This window comes from Opisthocomus hoazin, chromosome 2, assembly GCF_030867145.1.
Source record: "Opisthocomus hoazin isolate bOpiHoa1 chromosome 2, bOpiHoa1.hap1, whole genome shotgun sequence".
NCBI lineage: Eukaryota > Metazoa > Chordata > Aves > Opisthocomiformes > Opisthocomidae > Opisthocomus > Opisthocomus hoazin.
This window is the reverse complement of record NC_134415.1, coordinates 41,442,572-41,460,149: the sequence shown is the minus strand read 5'-3', so window position 1 is coordinate 41,460,149 and position 17,578 is coordinate 41,442,572. Positions and strand designations below refer to the sequence as shown.

Below are 17,578 nucleotides of genomic sequence, written 5' to 3'. Positions count from 1 at the left end.
AATGCCAAATTAGCACGACAAGAGTGAGGGGCTCTGGCACAAGCTTTAGATGCTGCTGAAAGGCTGGCCAGCCCATCACAGAGAGCTCACACAGTCCCCAAAAGACAACAAAAGCACTGAAGGCTAACACGAGCTGGCCAAAGTCATCCAGTAGTTTGGTGACAGCTGGAAATGTCTAATTTCCTCCAGTCCCTGACCCGATGTGTTGTTTCTGATCCCAATCAGTGAGCAGCAAAGCTCTCAAACACACAGGAGAATGAGTTGGGCCAGTGTAGTTCACAATAATATATAAAAATGAGGCATTGACTAAAGCTTACGCTTCCTTTAGGAATTCTTGAGGAAATCGGAGAATTTATCAGGAATATTTTACTGTTAAAATTCTGTTTACTAAGGTGATGAGAGTGGAGCGCTGTGGTCCTAATTCTCCCCTTATATACTAAACAGGCAACAGCAGCAGAGTCAGTGGGACAACCTGGGTTTACATTGCAGCAGATTGTGCCCACACACGCTCCATATCTGTGGCTGTCAGCTAAACATCTCACCATTTGGTGGCTAAAAGCAAGGGCCTAAGGTAAGCACTTCATGGCTATTTTTCTTTGGCCACAATGCATCCTATTAGCAAAATAAATAATTATTTGTAGCCACAATCTTTCATCTGGTTAACAAAAATTTCTGTTATTTAAGCAGACGTGTGGTGAAATTTAGCAATGAACTTCAAACGATGATTCAGGAGACGTTTAGACAGGGTCCCATATCCTTCCTTCCATGGGTTACCTGGTGCAGTCAGAGGGTGAGCTCATGTAAGGTTCCCTACGGCTCATGAGCAGCAACGCTTCCAGGAGATGTAAAATCAAGTCCTGAGGTTATTCTGCAAGGTGTCTGGGACAGCCCCAGAATCTGCTCTTCACCTGATGCACTGCAGGCATATTTGGATATCTCCAGGGAGGATTTTCAGCAGTAAAAGCATTAGCAAAGGAAATTATTAAATATAGCAGAGGTATATGAATAACCATAGTATGATGTAGCAGAAGGTAGGTTACACCAGGCAAAAACAATAAGCTAGCAGTTGCTATGAAACAGTGCTCTACTTAAAAAGAAAAAAAAAAAGTCATGCATAGGTTTTAAACACAATTCTACAGGAAAGAGTACTGTCTTCCACATTCCTTTACAGCGAAAATTTTTAAACCGTCAGTTAAGTGGTTAATCCACGGGATCTAATACATGTGAGAACTACACCCTGACTTTTTACTGATCTTGTGGTATGCAAAAACTCAAAGCTGTGCTCAGAGTCATCACTGGTGAAGGACAGCAAGAAAGTTCTTGTAAGTCCTGCCACTGACTCCTCACGAGAAGTCAGGCTGAGCTCTGAGCACCAACCAGACAGGGCTGGTGGAGTCAAGCACGGCAAGCCTCCACACTGACTTCAAACATAGCCTTGCAGACACATTTGAAAGGGATCACTTTAAATATGGGCAAGGAGGGGGGAAGCTGCACCCTCCCAGAGGGCAGAGAAGAAGTAGGGAAGTATGGACAGGGGTTCCGGGGAGCCCGAGCTCCCAGGGAAGGCGGGTGTTACAGCCAGGCCCTGGGCTGGGAGGGCAGGAGGCAGAAATCAAGAGGCTGTTGCATCTTTCGTTACCATAAAGATGAAAAGGTGGCATGCTGGCAGTGTACTTGCAGTAAGTAACTAATTATAAGGATTACCATACATGCTCACAAGCTATTATTAATAATATATTTTAATCATATTACAGTATTTTGCCATCTCATAATATCAACATTACAGAGATAACCAATGCTGCCTCACAATCTACTTTTAAGACTGAATTTTACAGTTTGCTATCTAGTACGACTCAGGACTTTTGGTACCTTGAATGAAAAATATTATTGAAGGGCAGATGTTATTCACGCATGAGTTCAGGAGTTGCAGCAGTCTCATGGAACTGACATTTACAGTAAAAAGAAGTCTCGGTGCAGACTAACTGACAGGAAGGATATTTAGAGAAAAAGATATTTCAAATAGCTGAAATGAAATACAAAATGTATGCTGAGAGAAGAAAAATGCCATTAAATCTGGATGTACTTATTGCCTTGTATTAGGCACTGTTATTCAGTTCTTCACCAACTCTTTTTCTTAAACAGCCCATTTCTTTTCTTCTCTGGCCAAGTTTGGCACTTCAGAAAGTGCAAGACTGACAACAGCAACGGGTGCAAAGCTTACTCTTGGGCCCCACTGAGCTTTTCCCTACAGCTTTCACCAGCGATAACCTGATTAGAATGTCACCAGCCCCAAGACGGGATTTTAATGGGGAGCTTGGTTTTGTTAGGCTGAAAGCATCTGCCAAAAAATAACATCAGGTCACCAAACACCTTCGCTTTTGTTGCAGGGTGAACCGTCAAGCAGTCTCTTGTGCAGGAGTCTTTGGAGGAAAGCGGCCTCAACCTCTGTTTTTACCGTGGGCAGTTCCCTGGTACCGACACTTTTGAGCCTGTGGTGTGACAGGAGAGTGTGGTGAAAGAGGAGGCAATAAATAGTCCTTCAAAGTTTGTTTGTTTGATCAGAAACCAGATGTGCAAAGATTCTCCTATTTACAAGAGTTGGTCCTTCTGAGAACATGAATCTACAGCCTTGTCCTAATGCTGACTACACTGTATCAGATCACTACTTCTAAAACTCACCCATATGGGGAATATTTGGTGAGAATTCTTTGGTAGGCCATTATAAAAAGACTTAATGTTGAAATATTACAATTGAATGTTAAATTGACACCTCATGCCAGCCCACCATTATACCTCTGTTCAATTCCTCTGCTGTCATGCCACTGATGTGATGAATTGCAGCCTGTCACATCACGTTACGTTACGCAGAACAAACAGGACAAAACACATACCAACTGCCATGCAAATATGTGTTTGCCAACCCTTTTCAGCGTGTAGAAATGCAGCCAGTGAATTCCCTATCAGAAAACTAGAGGCTCGAGGATGGCTCTAGGGTGTGTGAGACAAACATGCGTCTGACACACTGTGAACATACAGATACGCAGCTCTCAGCCAGCTACAGCAACTATGAAAGCACCTCCTGCTGTGATTATTTCTTGTTCCTTCAGAAAACAAAGCAGCAGTAGATTCTGTGGCTGCTGATGTCATGAAGCGAAATATAAATACGTAATAATTAATCCAGTGCTTATGTTCAGATGTGGAGCTATTTTTATGACTGGCCAGATTTTGGCTGTGTATGTGTAAATATAACACCCACTTATGTACACACACACGTGCATACTGTGAGATGTGTGAATATACATTATGTGGCTTTTAACTGCAGTCTTTTAGCCTACATGTGGGCCTTTTGAAGCTAATGGGAGATTTACCAGGGGCTTTTTCACAGAGTTGTAGGCAAGACTGGAATCCAGAACATATGAATATTATACTATAATGATACAGTGTAAATCATCTAGTTTGACCTACAGTGAATTAGAGGCCATTACATTTCATCCAGGTCTCCTACACCAAGCCAGAAAAACTTGTGTTTAACTAATGCATAAATTGTATTTGGATAAAACCTATTTCCCAGAAAGGTATTCATCTAGTCTGCATGCAAAGACACTTTCCCTGCATCAATTTCTTGGATAGTTTGTTTCAACAGTTATTTTAACTGTGTGCTTTTTATTTAAATTAATTTCAGTCTATGGAGTCAGTGCTGAGAAGTCAAATTCCTACTTAAATTCCTACCTATAACGTCAATGGATACTTGAATACTGACTTGCTTCTCTTTATGTCAGTGCTATGCTCTGGGCATCCCTTCAAGATCTTTTGTGCTGAACTACTCCTTATCATGCAATATCCTCACACAAGGAATATCTCTGGGAAATGTTTTCACTTTTGTAACTTACTTCGTGATATGTTGCCATGGAAAAAAAGTTGTTTACTTGGTAATTAGTGTCATCCATTCTCTACTGTCTGTGTGCATCAACTTGGCTGAAGGTTATAGGGATAAGATGGAAATATACTGCAAAGATCTGAGATAAGAGACCTCCCATACCTTGCAAGAACCTGATTGTTAGTAGAATAAATACAGATCAGACACAGGCAACTCCTTTCAATTTCCAGAATTTGGAAATAATGTAAATAGGATGTGGCTATAGATACAATAAACTTAAATCCCTAAAGCTGGCTCTTCCAGTTACTGATTTTTCTTGTTTTCTACTCAACATATCATTTAAAATGAAGGCAAAAAATAGTTCATCTATGACTTCCTGGTAAGATTTCTTCATATTAAATGGGACATAATTTTACTGCTGACAGATATTACAAAGCATGGGGATCATGAAAATTAAAATATTAAGGAGAACAGTGTCTTCATTTCAGGCATACAGTGGTGTAAGGTTCTGTAGCGGGCAAGAATATGTCACAATAAAGAAGGGAAAAAAATGGAATGCCATGATTATTCTAAGCTTGACACAAAACTATAAATCTCTTTCAAGTGAAGGTACACAGGTATTTGTGTAGACTTCTGCAGCTAAGCAAACCAGCTAGCCTTTGATGTATTTGTAATTATTAGGGGCTGAGGATTATGTCTTTAGGCAAAGCTGTCTAGCAGTGGGAAGGTATAGATCAAAACTGACATCATGACACAAGCAAGAGGAGAGATGAGATGAGGCGGAGCCAGAAATAGTTTGGCATTACTAGAGACCTTAAGTAAAACAAACGACTCCACTTCTTCTAAAGAACACAAGGAGGGGAGCAATTCGTGCCCGTAACCTCTCAATAGAGTAAAATCCTCCCTACGAGATGGAAAATTAAAAATGTAATTAACAAAATACTAAGCATCAGAATAAAGAAGAAGATTCAGCAGATCCACTTAGTTATATGGGAACATATTGTTACTCTCCCAATGAGGTAGGTATGCGAGGCTGTGAATTCAGAACTACCACTGCAATAGGCTTCCATGCCAGGAGCACTGGGTGCCACCTGCTCCTCTTGAAACCAGGGCACTCGAGCAGTCTACATCAAGTAGGGCATCCTTCCAGACCAGGCTCTTTGTCTTTTTTTTTTTTGTAGAGGACAGGAGTTCTGGTAATGCCAGGCCTACACGAGCTTGTTGCTTGCTAAAATCCTTACCCAAAGCCCCCTGAAGATGGTGGAAATCTTTTTGTTGTGTTTAGTGGGCTCTGTATCAAATGCTGTGTGTGGCTTAGTACGTGCAAGAGACTGTACACATGAGCAGAGTTAAATAATTTCTAATTATTATGAATCTTCAAAGACACTCATCTCATGTGGCACAGAATTAAAAAAGTGCTCGCAGAAACTAATTTCTTGCCATAGGTTAACTGCCAATCACACTTAAAAACATTTTTCATGAAAAATGTTTTTGTCGCTCTCTGGGGAAAAAGTCACGTTATTAGAAAAATAAAAGCAAAGGATTTGATTCCAGAGGCTTTGATTGACATAAACTGAAAATGTAAACAAATAAATACGAGATCTAACACTTACACTGAGGGGAGCAGAGCTCCAAAAAACTGTAGCATAAACAGGTGTCCCCCAAGACTTTCCAGATCACAGTTCACCTCTGCACTGGCCTTTTAAGCATGCCATAAATGTGTTACACGGTGAAATACAAATCATGCCATGAAATAAATGGCTAAGATTCTCAGTTAGTTTGAAACTTGACAGCAAGTGATGCGTGTGCCAAGGAAGAGTAGGAAATGAAGAAGGCTTTGCCATCAGCATCAGAGAGAGCAGGTGAGGATAAGGAAGATGTCTATTGCTTGATAGATGAAAGGAGTCATTACAGATCAGCAGAGGAACAAATGTTATCAACTAGGGTAATGCAGGGCCAGAGAAGGTTACAAAACCAGGGGGACAATTCTAAACATGGTCTTCAAATCCAAGCAGGTTCGCCAGGACTGTCAGGAATACAGGAAGATCTGAGTAAATTACAAGTAATTTGGAGGTAGTAGACTGTATGCAAGACCAGACTGGTATCTCAGACATACTGTATGGAAGACAAAACACTTGAGCATGTGTCATTACTAATTATCAAAAAGAACATGTAAGCCATTCAATAAAAAATACTATCACAGAACTAAGAAGAAATTAATAAATTCTCCATTTAAGGTTCAAACTGGTGATGTTCCTTGCCAGTAAGGTAAAACATTTAGGGCCCCTACATTCTGAATGTTGTTTCATGAACAGTGTGGGAAATTAGACCTCTGTCTCTGTGAGAACTGATAAGATTTCCTATCTCATTGCAAACATTCTGGAATATTTCCAGAAATGTTTTAAATTTCTTTTTTAAGTGGAAAAACCTCAAACACTTTCGTGAGACACTACTGAACCACCAAAATGTTAGTCAGTCCCATCTAGCATTTCAGAACAATGTGAGTATCTCAACACCAGTGTTTTTATTAAGATACCACTGTTACAAATGTTGCCTAAACATTAGCGTTACTTATTCTGAATTTAATTCTAAGTAGAAATACCAGGTTTCCCAATTTGGCTTTCAACTATGCAGCAGTTAGCTGTCTTGTCACAACATGAATCTCTTTTGGGTGAAAGCTATTGATTTGAAGGTTAAAATCATCTTGCTAGTCCCTAATGTAATTTGTTGGAAGCTGGCCTTGGGAAACTTTCTGACACTGACTACATATGCTCTTTGCTGGATATTCATTGAGCAATGATGTCTGAAAGGCTGAGTTCTTCACCTCCGTGATCATTATTAGTTATGGCATTTCTTAACAGGCTGTGCCATGTCAGTTCTTTGCAACTCAAGTTTTACATTAGCAACCCACAGCTTACAGCACTGAACAGACGCACTCTCCCACCATGGACAATGTTGTTCCAGGAGCGTATATACGAGGTTACACCCGTAAACACAATTCATTAGTAACCGACAAATATTGTCAATATTGAAGAAAGTCCTCTCTGTTTTAATCAAGTGAAATGAGGTGCACAGCATACATTTTAGGCGAGGCTAAATAAGAACTCCCTGACCTTGTTAAGGAACTCACAGATCTACTACAGCAATAATTCAACAGAAAATCTTTGGCAGAGGAAACCACAGTATCTATGGCCACTGGCCTGTTGATCAAATGGGAGTGGGGAAAGAGGAGACAGCTAATGCAGTCTTGAAGATGTATAGTACCAGTACTTCAATCTTCTCATGCCTCAAGATGCATTTTCACAGGCTGTCAAACATAAAATCTTCCAAGAATAATTTTCTTTAGAAGATTTTGATCAGTTGAACAAAATACCTGATTCTGCCAAAACCATAGCACGGAACAGCAGCAAGCTCACTTGACACTTCATATTGCTCACCAACATTCTCACCAAACTACTCTGCTCTGAAGGTGTACAACTGTTTTTACCACATGCACCCAGACATTCTTAGCTTTGAGGGCGGCTTCTTCAAAACAGTGTACAGCAAACTGCAATCATGTGAGGAACTGAGAAGAGCTCAAATTCAGAAACTTTTAAAATAATCAATCTAGTTTTAGTTTTATCTTGACACAAATCTTGATATATGTGAGGAATCTACCAATCATCATAGAACTCTGGATGACATCTGTGAGTTTCACCTGAAATTATACTGTCCTTCTACATTATTTGTAGGAGCTTGAAACTTTTCCAAAAGTCTGAGTTTGAAATACATTATGTCTGAAGTGAGCCCTGTATGCAGAAGTATCTTGACAAATTAAATATATCTGGGGCAAGATGGAGCACTCTCAAGGGCTTGGGAATCTGTCAGGAGCACTGACTCGTGTTATTTTCAAGTAGTGTTTAGCTGAGTTTGGGGACGGGTTAGCTCAGGAAATATCATCAGATGTTGATATACGAGAATGGTTCACATTTGTACTATTAAGGACCAAATATTATCCTTGTAATATATATATGAAATATGCTGTAGAGAGGTCAGATATTATCTAGGGAGGTGTTCAGTATAACTAGGGATCAATAGTACTGATTGCACCTTGTTGCCTCTGTTTGCTTAGGTCACTGCCTTCTTGTAGAAGCCGGAAGTGGGGTTTGATCTGGGAAGTCTGACCACTGGTGAATTGAGTGGCTGAAAGCCCCAGGCAGCAGGGACTACATGAGGAGGACTGGGCTTAGGAGGTGGTTAGGGGACAGAGACTTGTTTGAAACTGCATTTTAAAGCTTCTGGCTCCGGCATGAGTTTTTCTCCACCGCTCAAAATGTTAGATAAATACAGTTATTTACATATAAAACACTTGTTATCTTTTGTTTTCACTGGGTCCACAAAGTTCATGCCTCATGACACCTTTTTTGCTAACAACAGTTTATGAAATAAAAAAATAATCAAGAAAGGACATTGGAATAAAGTATAATAACAGAAAACCTGCGGCTGACATTTCATATGTTTAAGGTAAGAACCAATCTGCAGTGAAATGAACTCATGGGAGATTCCTGTTTATTTTCATACAAAATTAATTGGATGCAAATTCATTACTGTTCATAGACTGAATCTCAGTAACAGTTTGTCCCAGGGGCATTGAAAAGTATTTTAAATCATCCTGATAGTTAATTATTCAGCAAATGAGAACACTTTAAAGACTTTATCATATAAATTGACTTTAATAATTTATGCTTATGGGGCATTACAGAGGTAACTGTAGGACTGCTCTGAAGGAGAGGAAGACTGTGTGGTTGCACATTTATAACCAAATTATAGTAACATGTGTATTATATCTGATATGCAAGTAAGACATTTGTGATCACCTCAGGTTTCTTCCCTCTGTGTATATGTCTATAACACAATATACACAAATGTCTAGCACAATATGCTCCAGTAAACTTAAAAATAGCCTAACTTCAGAAATCTAGTAATAGTGTTAGTTAGCAAGGAATTAAATGAAGATACAGATTAAGGTTTAAATTTTCTGGATTAAGTGTAAGAGATTAGATAATGATCAGACACAAGTCTTAAGTCTCTTAGTTATACTAGGTGCAGAGGACAACTACCTAAGAAATTAGAGAAGAGAAAGCAAGGGAGATGTACCTCTACACTCTAAAGAGTGCCCAGTAACAGATGACCTAAACAAATCTTGTTTTGGCAATTCTCGTGGTGAAAGGGCTTGCCAAAGCATTCACGATGTGACTCCGGTTACTGGCACAGCGCATGAGCAAATATTTAGAGGTGAATGGGATTGCCATACCTGGCCTTTAACATTAGTGTGAACAAAGATTTTCAGATTCAGTACCTTACCTCTTGCACTCAGTTCCGTTTGTACAGCCCGAAATTTTCTATATAGCCATAGTATAAATCTCTTTTGCTTCATAGCTATTGCATTGACAAAACCCTCATGTGGGTACTATGTTCTTTTTATAAACCTCCCTCTTTAGTTATGAATAAAAATCCTGTCTTGCTTTCAGTGAAAACAATGCAATCAAAACAATAACCGCGCTACAAATACAACACAGTGTTATACAGGAGAAATATCGATTAAAACAAAAAGGGCTTTTTAAACACCATTAATTCTTACCAATTCTAGTAGTTATTGATTCTGCATCAATGTCATTAGCTTTTTTCTTCGCCACTTCAGCTAGTGCCAATTCACCCTTATCTAGCGCAAGGTAATGGATGTCCTTTGGAAATAAAAGAGAAAAAAAAACGATTAATCTAAAATGAATCTCATAAGAGTAACAAAAGAGACTTTGAAAGAAAGAGGTTCTTTTATTATTTAGATCACAAACACAGATGGAACTGATGAACCTACCATTACATTTTAATTCTCTTCCAATGCAAATTTATTATCTTGTGCTGTTGAATACAGCAATGAATAAAACACTGACCAATCATGTACTGATAAAAGTGAAGCTATTGACTTTGCGTATGAAAGAAACCAATCTGCCTGCTTTTAAGGCAACTTCTGTTGGTGCAACATGGATTAAAAGAGGTGGCTCTGTGTAAACCAGATCTGAAGTACTGGAATTCTTCCGGCTGACAGCCCCTATTTGAAGCATGTTAAGGTTTCCACCTAGTACATGAGTTTTGGGGTAGAGCTCTTTTGGGACTAATTCTTGTTTGGAGGTTGTCATCATTCTTTGAGTAAGGTGACAGTGGTCCTCTGTGTTGATATGGTAGGTAATAAGAGCAACAACGGTTGCTCAATGGTGTTAACACCCACACAGGCAACATGATCACTGAGTCACTCTTGGACCACAAGCGGCTTTCCAAAAATGTCATTGTCTAGCATGAACAGTTGCCAATACTCTGGATCTAGTCCTTAATCTAGGGTTAAAAATCAGAGGCTGCAGCAGGGGTGTATCATTACATGCTGAATTGCAAGGCTTTCATTGTGTGTTAACCTTTGAGGTGAAAACCACCTGTACTACATAGAGCACAATTTGTGGGAGAACATATTCCTGCTGACAAATTACAGTCTTACTGTCCTTGGTTTTGGCCCTTGAAGTAAAGTTTCATCCTTGACCATTAATAAAGAGACAATTAACCCCCTTCTCCTTTGGCATCACGGCCACAGACTGCTCTGTGCATGAACTGAGACATAGGAAGTGAAGGAAGCCCAAGAACAGTTGGCAGTTTTTTTCCCCACTTCTTTGCTGAAGATGCCATTTGGTAATCAAAGATTTAAGTCATTCTTCATTGTTTCGCAATCTATCTGCATGCAGGAATTTAAAGGGAAAAGAAGTATTTGCTGGAAATCTTGACCTCTGCATACCATAAAAGCAACTACATTCTCACTAATGCAGAAGATTTCAGGTGAAACTGTCCTTCCCAGTACAACTTCACTTCCACTTTGATCAGTATGACAGAAACTCTTACAGCAAAAAGTGACCATACTCCAGAAAGTGCAGCTAAATGAAAAAAAGGGAGAGTGATAGTGCTGGGAGAAAAAGATGCTGCTTTTATTATCCCCTCATTTAATAGTAACAATAAAAAATTAAAAATGAGAAGCACACTGAGAATGTTAAGGAAACAGACTGATTACGCAGGAAAACCTGGTACTGACTTGTAGGATCCCAACAGTCTGCAGAAGACGGCAACATTTTCTAATTACAAACACAGGTGTGACTTAAAAAATGTGCAAGTGTCTTGGGGCAAAGTAATGAGTTACGAACTTGTTGCGAACTCTGTACTTCCTCTCTTTGTAGGTCTAACATGGTTGTCAGGAGAAAAAGGTCTGAGTAGAAAGGTATGATTTCTATGAAGATTAAACAGTAGATATTGTCATCTTATTTAGATAACAATAGAAAACCTAAGGGCTCTTGAACAAGTCTGAGCTTACAAAGATTTTAATGTATAGGCAGATTGTGTTCACTAATTTAAAATATATTCTGACTATGCTTAATGACTGTCTTTTTGTACTTTTAACTAAGTATTGTATACTTCAATGTAATTTTAAATAAACTTGTGGAGGGGATGGAAACTGAAGAAAATGACAAAGGTCTTCCAGTTAAGACGATGTGCATTCTATGTATCAAAACGTCTGTCACTTTCAGATCTTGTTTTTGCCCGTGTTTTCTGTTTTGATTCAAGAAGTGTAAAGACGCTACCTATCCATGGCTAACTAACTGCGGCTTTAAATAAAGACATAGCAGTAGGCTGGTAAGTGGCTTTCTTCATGGTTCCTCAAGTTGCTGTCATAAAGAATTAAAAAGAAAAAAAGTAGCTTTTGTGTCTATCTCCAAACAAGCTTTAGAAAGGAAAAATTACAGATATAAAAGCTGCTAGTGAGACAATTTCAGATCAAATTTAGATGTTCCTCATTCAAATAACCCAGAAAAATTGGATTTTTCTAAGAATTTATAAACCTCTGAGTAGAATAAAACTGGAAACATAAATAAAAGAGAAAGAAGAAACACTTGATTACAGGAGGCTTTAAAGAATGACAGAAAAAAAAATAGCTGAATATTCATTACAGATTTTTTTTACACAATTATCTAGGAATTTATCAGTTCAAAGATCACGTCCCTCTCAAAAACAACAGTGACAACAATTTCCAGCTGCATATGGGGAGTTTGCTGAAAAGGCATTTTATCATTAACAGTTTGATTACTTTTTGGACTACTTCTTTTTACTCTCATCTTTGTGACTCACAGAGCTGGCCCTCAGTGAGCAGAAGTCATTTGAAACACTGGTGTGCATTTGTCTATAGGATATTTCTGGGCAAAATTCCAACGTTTCTTCGAAACACGCACTTTCCTCATCAGTGTATCACCCAAGATCTGACAGTTTTATTAAAGTGCCTTTTCCTTGCATTTTTGCTACCTTTGGTACATGGGATGGCCTTTTGTATTTTCAGCAGCTGAGAGCTGGAGCATACTACAAAAGGATTTAAAGCTAACAACCCTTCTATTGCTTGATCTTTTCTGTCACAGACTGGATCAGTCACCGTCCAACAAATGTAGCTGTTGTTCATGATATTATGCCCTTTTTAGTTTTATTTTTTTTATTGAACTTTGTAGGAGATGATAATAATTGATGGACTTAGATGTGACGTGAGGGTAAAGCTTATGGAGAAACACAGCAGTGTCTGTGTGTCTTGTTATGGCATCATACTAGTGACGCTACAGCTACAGGACTAACTTTTAAGCCTTTTTTTTTTTTTTTTCATTTCTATGAAAGAAATCAGCCCTCAGATAGCGTTGTTTGGTGAAAGAGATGCTCAGGATAAATTCTCCAAGACATAGGACATTTCCTTAGAAGTCGCAGAAGATGGGCATTCAATATTTGGATCCTCCTCAGCCTCTGTTGTATCTGCTCCACTCTATCCTTTCCTTTTTTGTTCCTTCTTTGGTCCCCTTTAATAAATAGATTTTTTCTTTCACTTTTCGCTTATGTCATCAGACATATTTCTTTAGTCTACTGTTTCTTCTTGAAATCCCATTAAATTAACTGGGAATAAGGTGGGGTGACTCCTAGAACCATCTGAGGTTTTATAAATAGATTTGGTTGGTCCGTAAAACAAGAGTACAAATAAATGACCTATATATTACCTACTCATACTGCACATAATTATAAATGCTTTAAATACAGGTAAAGTCAAGTCGTATGTTATTAATTGTGTTCTGACCTATATGAACAATATACACAAACTATTTAGTGTTAAGCAGAAGTGAAAGATGCACAAACAGTATTGTTATACCAGTACCTAGAAGGACCGTAAGCTTTCAGGGAACTGGGTATCTAATTTTCACACAGTGCTTAGTGCAATGAAGCCCAATTCCCTAGAACTTACTGTGGCACAAATAAATACTTTTAATGACCTATGCTCCCTTAAACTTCTTGAGTCCTGTACTTAGCAGTCATGCAGCAGTGCCATTGTTAGCTTATCGTAAAGTTTGTTCATTAGCACCTTACTTAGCAGTTGAATTAGCAAAAGGACATTTCCCCAGTGGAGGCAGCGAGTTAACAGAGGATTGGAAGAGGTAGGTGTCTGTGCTGTTTGTTGCATAATTTAGGGGAACTATGAGGAATCCCATAGGTAATGAAAGCAGAATGAGGACACCATAGAACTGGTTTTGATCTTGCAGTAATATAAGCCAGGAGGAACTATGTGGAAATATATATTTATGTTTAAGAGTACTTGTGAGATGGGCAATGGAGAGTAGGTGTTGAGAGAGAAAAGGGAAAACGAAAAAGAGGAGGAAAGGATGGAGCTGATTTCTCTGTGAATATTGAAACTCCTCTTGAAGAAAGCTGGGGCACCTTTTTGTTGAGAGGACATATTACCACTTGTGGAGCCAGGTACTGACAGTTCTCCCTCTTGTTAGCAGCTTTGCACCCATTTCTTGACCCAACACTGGTGTTCCCCACCCTGGGACAGAGGTGCTCCCTCTGTCCTGCTGTCAGCAGAGGGAAGGAAAGAGAAAAAGATAATGTAGGAAATGCTCTCAGCTATGTGAAAGAGGGCCCTTGAGATAGCATGCCAAATGCTGGGTCATTTGTTCTGTCAGAATGGCTGAAATTACTCAGGGAGAATTCGTTATCTGTATAGTGGGAGAGCCCCCAACAAAAAGCTGCAGCCTCCCACAGACATGTTACAGCCTGAATCTTGTATGTGGCTGCAGCAGTGCTTAGCTTGATTAGGTATAAAATTTATATTGAAGAAGTTACATTCAATAAAAAGAGAAAAGGAAAAAGATGAGCTAAAAAGAGGAAAAATTAAGGAGGGTAAACATAAAATATGTAATGAATTTCCTAAAAGTCTGACATTTCCATCACATTCTTTTGATGCATACTTAGAAAAGTTTATCGCAGTATTCACATCTTTCTAATTAGATGGAACAAGCCAGATGATTAGAGCCATGAAAAAAACATCAAAAGGTTCACACAACTTTTTATATAATTAGTAGGGAATTTTCATAACCCATAAAAGCAGAATTTAATTGTGTAATTTAACATACAATTTAAGTATCAAGATCAAACTAGCAGGGCAAGTGACTTAATGGGATAAATGATATTAACATCTAGTGTCAAAGCTTAATTTAAACAACAGAATGTCTTCATTATGCAAAAGAGTCAAGCAAACGAATCGTTCAAAGCGCCTTTTTTTCAACAAGCCCCTTTCCTATTGTTTCTTTGAAAACAATGAAATCAGCTGTGGAGCAGCAACATGCTGAGAGACTACGAAAGCACAATTGCCTTTGTCCATCTGACCTCACTGTGACATTGTGGTGCAAGATCTTATAAAACAAGAGATTCCTGCAGAGCTCACACAGAAGACCTCTTAAGAGCTGGTTAATTTACTTTTGTAGCTAATTAAATGGGAGGGGGCAGAGAGTGCATGAAATGTAAAAACCCTTGGGTTGATGCCGCTGAGCTTTGTTGTTTTAAAAGTACCTGTAGAAGCGTTCATAATTTGTCACTTCTCACAAATCCCTAAGAGACAAACTAAGAGCATTCAGAATCCCCAGGATACAGCCAGCTCTTGTGTCCAGGACTCAGCAGTGTTACTTCTCAAAGGAACAGATTAGAAACATATAAGCTTATTAGAGTGAAAGATGACATTCACCCACATCAGGACAGACGAAGAAGGCGAAAGTTCAAAAACATATACATTAATTCCTAGAAAATAAAGAATAGCCTTTAGGCCATGCTAGGGAAAATGTCAATGACTCTAAAGATACTCAATTTCTGTTTACGAGTTTCATGATGATGAAGGGCAAACCAGGTAGAATAGTTCTGTCTTCAGTACATGTCTACAAGTGCAAACGACATGGATCCATTTTAATATGCATAACAGCTGACAACTAACATCCTGACAACAGCCTCCATCTCCAGAAATGACTCACCATAAAGAGGTCCCGAGCACCTATGTCAACAGCTAGCAGAAATGCTTTTTCAAATCTCTGATACCTGCAAGAAAAAAGAAACATGTCACTTGCTGAGGACAATTTCACAGCTATATCAAATTTTGTTAATGGGCAGATGAAGTCCTTCAATTCTCATGAAAAGTGATGCCAAAGCTTTACCGGGTAAACTCCATATGCTCATACTTGGATCGCAGAACTGTGAGGTAGGGCAGTGACTACCCTTAACCTTCTTCATCATCTAAAACCTTCAGCAGGTGCTATGTTCAGTGTTAAGTCCCATCAGACCTAGTTGAATCTGAAGGGAGCTGCAGGTACTGTAGAACATAACAAACGGATCTTTTGAAAGATTCGAGCCATAACATAGATACACATTAGCCCCAGTAACATTGGTAGGAATCGTCAAATCCCCTACAGAAAAGACTAATCCCAAATCCCACAGGATTTCAGAGGTCCTTGTAGAAGTTTGCACTGCGTCTTGTCCTCACAGACTCCCTCAGTGCAGCTCTCTGAAGATGATAATCCACTTGAGGCATGCTAAACAGTCATAAATCCCCAAGGACAGAAAAAGGTAGGTGACACTGTTTTGCTTCCTAACTGCCTCAGCCCAGTATTAGCACAGGCTGCCAGAACTCCTGAGAGTTTTCTGCAGAGCCTGTGGTGAAGAAGATCATGTCAATGAGGTAAAACAAGGTGAAAAAGAGCAAAATCCACAAGCAAAAACTACCTCTAAATGTGCTCTAGAAGGCACCACCCGAATATCACCTAGAAATGCAATAGAGTAGGAAGGGAGCAGTGTGGATGTAGGTCTTCACCTTTATCATTAACCCAGGAGGGTTGTATCCTGTCATACTGAGACTATTACTTTGGTGGGTTGAGGGCTTGCTGAACAACAGCTCCTTCCATTTGTAATGACACAGATCACCACCTTCTTCTTACTCAGAGACCATACACCATCTCCTGGCAATTACAGCAAATACCTACATGGGATAGAGACAGGCTGTATATGCAGTCTTTGGGCTATCCACAAAAGCCGGAGGAAACAAGGCATCCATCAGAAGCTTTCTGAGAACATGTACAACATTGCACTGGCAAATGCTGATCACCACGGGAAATTCTGCACTGGGGTAATGCCTCTCATGCTAGGCATTGCCACTATGTGACAATCAGTCTGTACCGTGAGAAAGCGATTCTGTTTGTACATGTTTTCTTCTACTGCACATTTTAAACTGATTAAAAATCCTTACTAAAATGGATTTGGTGAGTTGATTTTTAGATATGCAAAATAACAAAACACTACAATCTTCTCTCAGTTGTGAAGTAAATGATTGATTCCATATAGAATGATTTCTGTATTTTCCCATTGCTGTTAAAGTTTCCCCCTTTTCACATGTTAACAATTTCAACAATATATCAGTTGTAGGTGCTTGAAGTTTGGGAAGAAGATGGCTTCTTTGCCCCAGCAGGAAAAAGCAGCCTTGTGATTTCTCAGTGTTAGAAAGGTGTAGTTCGTGTTTGCTCAATGAATATCATCAGACAGCATCAGATGGATGCCAGCATTTATACAGTTGTGTGCCTTGAGGGTATCTTAGGAGACAGTGGTCAATGCTGCAGCTCTTCCTCAGGCCAGCGTGAACACAAAGGAAACACGAGAATCCTCCTTCTCCTTGGTGGGTGAAGGAGTCCCATATGATGTACCATACTGGGATTCCTGTTTCTGGACAAAGCCTAAGCGGTTTTCTGCCTCCCTCTTGCTGTAGCCTTATTGCCGTCTTCTCCTCTACCGCACACTTGGAATGATTCAGCAAATTGCAAGATAGAGCAGAGGAGGACTTCTCCTCAAGGAATAACATTTGTGACAAGAAGGTGTAATACGTTAGCTTAAGTAGGAAAGGAAACGCACTCTCCAGGTGAGGTTCCTAAGAGCTGGAGTGGGGAGCCCTTTCCTCCCTAAAGCTAATCTCCCTGCTGTGTCTTCCAAGCACTAATTTGCAGCCCTCCTCACAGAACCTGTTTAAGGGAGGGGAAGAGATGAATTAAGGTTAACCTCTTGATCACTGGGGAACAGGCAGTGCACCACTGTTTTTATCATGCATATCTATGTATCTGAAGCTTTTCAACGTGCTTTCTATGAAGGATTTTCCATTAAAATGTATTGCATTGTAATGCTGCTTCTGAAGCTATGCTTTAATTAAGACAAATAAGTACATGTTAAAATATGTGTATCTTGAATTGCTATCACATATATCTTTTTCTGACACATTTTTCTTTTCAATTATGGATTAAATAT

The 17,578-nt window shown here is 39.2% G+C and overlaps 1 protein-coding gene across 5 annotated transcripts in view; it reads right to left on the bottom strand.

Annotated features, from left to right (window-relative positions):
- WDPCP (WD repeat containing planar cell polarity effector) overlaps positions 1-17,578 on the bottom strand; it is a 155,868-nt gene that overhangs the window by 31,923 nt on the left and 106,367 nt on the right. For all 5 annotated transcript variants that reach the window (XM_075413344.1, XM_075413345.1, XM_075413343.1 and 2 more), the window contains 2 exons: positions 15,271-15,334; positions 9,498-9,600 (listed from right to left, as the gene is read on the bottom strand). In XM_075413344.1, the coding sequence (XP_075269459.1) occupies positions 9,498-9,600; positions 15,271-15,334 (167 nt within the window). The remainder of the gene's footprint in view (positions 1-9,497; positions 9,601-15,270; positions 15,335-17,578) is intronic.